The sequence below is a fragment of the Grammomys surdaster genome, unplaced genomic scaffold (genome assembly GCF_004785775.1).
Source record: "Grammomys surdaster isolate TR1022 unplaced genomic scaffold, NIH_TR_1.0 125974, whole genome shotgun sequence".
In the NCBI taxonomy this organism is placed as follows: Eukaryota; Metazoa; Chordata; class Mammalia; order Rodentia; family Muridae; genus Grammomys; species Grammomys surdaster.
Window position 1 is genome coordinate 554,206 of NW_021620791.1, and position 6,000 is coordinate 560,205.

Below are 6,000 nucleotides of genomic sequence, written 5' to 3' on the forward strand. Positions count from 1 at the left end.
GACATCATCAGTGGATTAACCCATTTATGAGTTCATAAATGAATGTGTCATTACAAAGTGGAGCCTAGAGTAAGGAATAGGTCACTGGGAATATGGTCTTTGAAGAATGTATTTCTCTTTTTGGAGACAGGGTCTTTTGGAGCTAAGTTGACTAGGCTGGCCTTGAACTGCTCTGTAGGCCCAGGCAGGCCTTAAACTGTCAGTCTTCATGCATCAGTTTCCAGATGGGATTAAAGGGCTGAAGCACCGAGTCTGGCTTTTAACAGTAGTCTAATGAGCTCATGAAAATACTGAAAACGCAGAATCTTTTCAAGCATAACTGATCTTGAGTAGCTCTGACAGGTGGAAGGAATCTGCCTTCCTGATCTTCCATCCTTCAGTTAAGTGGAAAGGGATGATGAGAAAAGAAACCCAGAGTGTCTAGTTGTGATTCTGACAAAATTACAACATGCAAGAATACAAATATACTTATTTTTCCTAAAAGAGATGAGTCTTCAGGCGGTGGTGGCACACACCTTTACGCTATCTCTCCTCAATGATCCCTCAACACTTAAAAACATTCCTGCTTTCCATGACCAACACATGATCAGATTGTTTACAGAGTCCCTGACAATTGTTTAAGTAGCTAAAAACTATGCCTTCAGTCTTATTTCTGATATATTTTATCATTCTTGTCCTTGTTTCTATTTACAGGCCATTGTAACACTATCCAAACCTTCGTTGTTCTATCAGAAAACCTTATACTACATAGGATGGGAAAATAAGTACAGGCTGTCCCTGTAAACTTAAATTGGAAAGAAAACAACTATTGGGTTTTCTTTAAAAAGAAATTCTTTAGTGAAACAAACAATTTCTTCTAAAACATAAAAGAAATAAACTATAAAATAGATCCAGAAAAAGATGGCCAGTGTCATGATCCAGTCTAGAAGCTGTATAACTTAGAATATTTAAGGTGGAGGGAGATTATGGTTGTGGAAGTACATAGAAAAGGCTACAATCTAAATGTGAATTTTAAATGAAATAATCTTTGGGGGCTGGAGAGATAGCTCAGCGGTTAAGAGCACTGACTGCTCTTCCAGAGGTCCTGAGTTCAATTCCCAGCAACCACATGGTGGCTAACAACCATCTCTAGTAGGATCTGATGCCCTCTTCTGGTGTATCTGAAGACAGCTACAGTGTATTCATATAAATAAATAAACCTTTAAAAAAAAAAAAAAATGAAATAATCTTTGTAAAATACTTAACACAGAGCCTAACTACAATATACACTAAGTCAAAGTAGATCCATCATTCGATGTGCTACAACGGAATAAACTACCTTACCAAGTAGTTACTAATACTTCCTACTAATGAAAGCAAAAGCAAAAAGAGTCACTGGTAATGGGAATTAGAGCACTAAATGCATACCAGAGCTCTAGCATATATGAAATTCTAGAATTCTATCCTAATACACTCAATCCAAAGACTCTAGAATCCTGTCATAACACAGCCAGTTATGTTATCATAAATTGATCACTATTTCAAACCTAACCTGTTCATTCGTTTACAATAGGGACTTCTTGGTCCTGTAGAAGACAATCGGTATCTTGGTCTTGCAGGAGAAGCTGGGCCACTATAAAACATGTTGGGCTTTCTCTGGTGACGAGGTTCTAGAAAAAGAAATATGAGCACATATTATAGAAAATATAAAAAAGTAATTTTGTCCTTTAAATATTTACAAAGGTGCTACCTTCCATGAAAATGCTAGTAGTATCTATAGAAGATTTTACTTTTGTCATTTTATTTCTCTGTGGGGTTGATATTAAAAATATAGTGGGAGGCTGGAGAGAATTCAGCAGTTGCTGAGCATTGCTGTGAGAAGACCTAGGTTCCATTCCTAGTATTCACACAAAGTGACTTACAGCATCTGTAACTCCAACTACAGGAGACCTTTTTGGCCTTAGTGGGTACTTGCATGCAGGTGCTGCACACAGACTCACAACAGACAAGTATAAAGTATGTATAGGACAACCAAGTAAAACACACACCAGCCACACACAAGTCTTATGATTATAAAGGCATAAAAGCTCTAATGTATTAAGTATGATGTAATAGAAATCAAGACATCTTATCTTTATATACATAAGATAAAAAAAATTGCCCAAATCTCAAAATAGCAAGAAACGACAATGGAATAAACCACCCTTTCACATCTAATTTGGAATATTACAAAAATACTATCAGAGCATGGTGACACACACCTATAATCCCAAGACTCAAGAGGGTCAAGACAGTGGGATTGCCCCAAGTTTGAGGCCAGCCTGGTCAAAATGTCCTGTCTCAAATAAAAGCAGTATCAGCATTTAGCAAAGTGAAAGTGAAAGTGAAAAAAAAATTTTTTTTTTTTTTTAAAGAAACCAAAACCAGCCGGGCAGTGGTGGCCCACGCCTTTAATCCCAGCACTTGGGAGGCAGAGGAAGGCAGATTTCTGAGTTTGAGGCCAGCCTGGTCAAAATGACCTGTCTCAAATAAAAGCAGTATCAGCATTTAGCAAAGTGAAAGTGAAAAAAAATTTTTTTTTTTAAGAAACCAAAACCAGCCGGGCAGTGGTGGCCCACGCCTTTAATCCCAGCAGTTGGGAGGCAGAGGAAGGCGATTTCTGAGTTTGAGGCCAGCCTGGTCAACACCGTGAGTTCCAGGACAGCCAAGGATATACAGAAAAACCCTGTCTCGAAAGAAAGAAAGAAAGAAAGAAAGAAAGAAAGAAAGAAAGAAAGAAAGAAAGAAAGAAAGAAAGAAAGAAAGAAAGAAAGAGAGAGAAAGAGAGAGAGAGAGAGAGAGAGAGAAAGAAAAAAAAAAAAGAAACCAAAAACCAAACAGGGCTAGAAAGGTGAATAGGTAAAGGCCCTTGCTACATGGAGTGAGTGTGATTCCTAAGGCTCACCTAGTTCAAGACAGCTGATTCCAAGTTGTCTTCTGAGTGCACTCCCATGTGCACAATGGCATGTGCACAAGCACACATATATACCACACAGAATACTTTAAGTGTAATAAAAAATGTTTTTAAAAAGGAAAAAAAGCAGAAAGACAGTAAAAATAAGATAATGGATATCTTTCTCCTGAAAGATCATTTGCAGTTCTTACTTTCCAGTGGAGCCTGGTAGTAAACAGTTGCTTTTCTCTGCCTAAGATAGTATCTTTTTTGATTATCTTCTTCTCCATCTTCTTCATCTTCATCATCTTCCTCATCTTCACCATCATCATCCTCTTGCTCTTCACCCTCTTCAGACGACTCTACAATTAATATTAAGCAGGAGGCCAGAGAGATGCCAGCAAGGAAGGGTAACTACCACTAAACTGACAAAATGAGTTCCACTCCCAGGACCCACAAAGTCAGAAAACCAAGTTCTGCAACTGTCCTGCGACATCAATCCCCAAATTAATGTAATGAAAATTTTACAAAGGAAATATATCCAATATACTCACCAAAGTGTTAACAATTTTTAACATAGGGAGTTAGGAGAACGGGGTTTTTAAAGAATTTACCTGCTCTTCCATTACTCAAATAATAATTAAGAATTTTTCAAAATAGAAGTAAAAATCATAGAATTAAAACTTAGGTGCAGGGGTTGGGGATAAGGGGTTGTGAAGGGATTGGAGCAATGGCTCAGTGGTTGAGAGCTTCCAGATATCCTGGGTTCAGTTGACAGCACCCACATGGCGGCTCACCACAGTCCTAGTTCTCTGGCTATGAGAATTATGTCAGTGTAACAAATACATTTATGATAATGGTAAGATTGTGTCTTCACCAACATATTTTAGAAAACCTTTTTTACTCAAGAAAAAATAGAATATGCTATTAAGTTTCAAAATCAGTAGCATAATTAACTTTAATTACTTTAACTAAAATAGAGATGATGATAAACTATCTGTAGTTTTATTATACAAGCAAAGTAATTATTACTTTAAAACTGTTGATTTCAGTTACTTTCTCCAACAAAACATACTATCCTTTTCTGATTGTCTGTATTTCTTTTAAATTATAACCAGCACAAACTACAGTAAATGTCACAGAATCTAAATAAGAAAGCTATTCCCTACTAAGTTAAAAATGATTAACTTTGGAAGCCAGAGAATGAGTCAGCAATTAAGAGCACTGACTGCTCTTCCAGAGGTCCTGAGTTCAATTCCCAGCACCCACATGGTTGCTCACAATCATCTATAATGGGATCTGATGCCCTCTTCTGTTGTATCTGAAGACAACGGTGTACTCATATACATAAAATAAATCATATATATTATATAAAGGCTTAACTTTGAAGCCAGAAAACATGAGATAAAAAGAAAACTAACCCACACTGCCATCTTGGTTATCAGTTGTTTCTTCATCAGCTTGCTGAACAGCCTTCCGTTTTCCTCTTGTGTACATAGTAAGATTACTCTACAAATGTTTAAATAAAATCCTTTAATATTTAGTATAAGTTCACATAAAAATTAAAACCTAATTATTCTTAAAATGTAGACATACTATAAACTTATAATTCTAGTAATAATTTGTGACAAATCAACAAGTGCTGGACAAAATGATTAATTACCTCTTCTGTTTCATTGAACACTCCCAAATCTTCAAGTTTCTTCATTCGCTGTCTACGCATCTTTTTCATGTCATCCATCTTCTGAAGTACAGCTTCAGCAGTGCTTCAGAAAGAGTAAGAATTTCAGCCAGGAGGCATTAACATACTTGGGTAAAATATTCAATATTTCTTTCCAAGAAATTACACACATATATAGGATAAGTTACTAATAGCTATTCTCCTGTAAGTTTCACACAAATCAAATAGATTACAATGTTCAGGATGGGATGAGGAATGCAGCTTAGTTGTAGTGCAAGCACAAAATAAATATTCAATACTTAAATTCTAGGGAGAGAAAAGGGTGGGGGAACCAGGGCGGTGGCATACACCTTTGATTCCAGCACTTGGGAGGCAAAGGCAGGGAGACCTGAGTTTAAGGACAGCCAATTACATAGTTTTATGTGTCAGGGGAGGGGGAGAAAGGATAATAGTAAAATTTCACAATCCTTCACCGATAACGTTTGTTCTAGATACGTAAGTTTGATTTTAAGCATTTTTACTTACTTTGTTATAAGCTTGTCAAATAGCACAGATTGGTTCATGGTACTGTAACGACTTCTAATCCTACAACTTCTTCGAACTTCAACATCTCCATTTTGTTCATGCAAACGTTCTGTACTTAGAGTAATGTTTCTATTCCTCAACGAATGAATAACTGGTGTAACTTTGTCTTTACAGATATGTACAGAAAAATAAACAGATTTTAAATAAGTATTAGCAAAACAACTTGAAAATGCACAACAGGACAGCAACTTTCACACAGTAAAATTATAGCACCTTAAACTAATTTTTTCTAAAAAAAAAAAAAAATTAAGTTACAACATATACCTATGGTATAATCTACCTCACTTCAGAGAAGATATGTCATATGAAGACTCGTATTTGAAAGTTTAAAGCAGAGCCGGGCAGTGGCATGCCTTTAATCCCAGCACTTGGGAGGCAGAGGCAGGCGGATCTCTGAGTTTGAGGCCAGCCTGGTCTACAGAGTGAGTTCCAGGACAGCCAGGGCTGCACAGAAAATCCCTGTCTCAAAAAAAAAAAAAAAATTAAAGCAATTTGTAATAGCTCACAATAAATAACAGCTCAAGTCTATTGAAAGACAAGAGATAAAGCCAAGTGTAGTGGCACAATGCCTGCAATCCCTGCCGTCAAGAAGCTCAGGCATATCCTGAGTTAAAAGATCAGTCTGGGGCTGGAGAGATGGGTTAGTGGTTAAGAGCACTGACTGCTCTTCCAGAGGTCATGAGTTCAAATCCCAGCAACCACATGGTGGCTCACAACCATCCGTAATGAGACTAGATACCCTCTTCTGGTGTGTCTGAAGACAGCTACAGTATATTCATAAATAAAATAAATAAATAAATCTTTAAAAAAAAAAAAAAAAAAA

At 36.8% G+C, this 6,000-nt stretch overlaps 1 protein-coding gene across 3 annotated transcripts in view; it reads right to left on the bottom strand.

The window, feature by feature from the left end:
* Positions 1 to 6,000, bottom strand: part of Atad2 (ATPase family AAA domain containing 2) — a 42,501-nt gene that overhangs the window by 27,621 nt on the left and 8,880 nt on the right. For all 3 annotated transcript variants that reach the window (XM_028753884.1, XM_028753883.1, XM_028753885.1), the window contains exons 4-8: positions 5,118 to 5,283; positions 4,575 to 4,677; positions 4,333 to 4,420; positions 3,124 to 3,273; positions 1,532 to 1,649 (exon numbers count right to left, since the gene is read on the bottom strand). In XM_028753884.1, the coding sequence (XP_028609717.1) occupies positions 1,532 to 1,649; positions 3,124 to 3,273; positions 4,333 to 4,420; positions 4,575 to 4,677; positions 5,118 to 5,283 (625 nt within the window). The remainder of the gene's footprint in view (positions 1 to 1,531; positions 1,650 to 3,123; positions 3,274 to 4,332; positions 4,421 to 4,574; positions 4,678 to 5,117; positions 5,284 to 6,000) is intronic.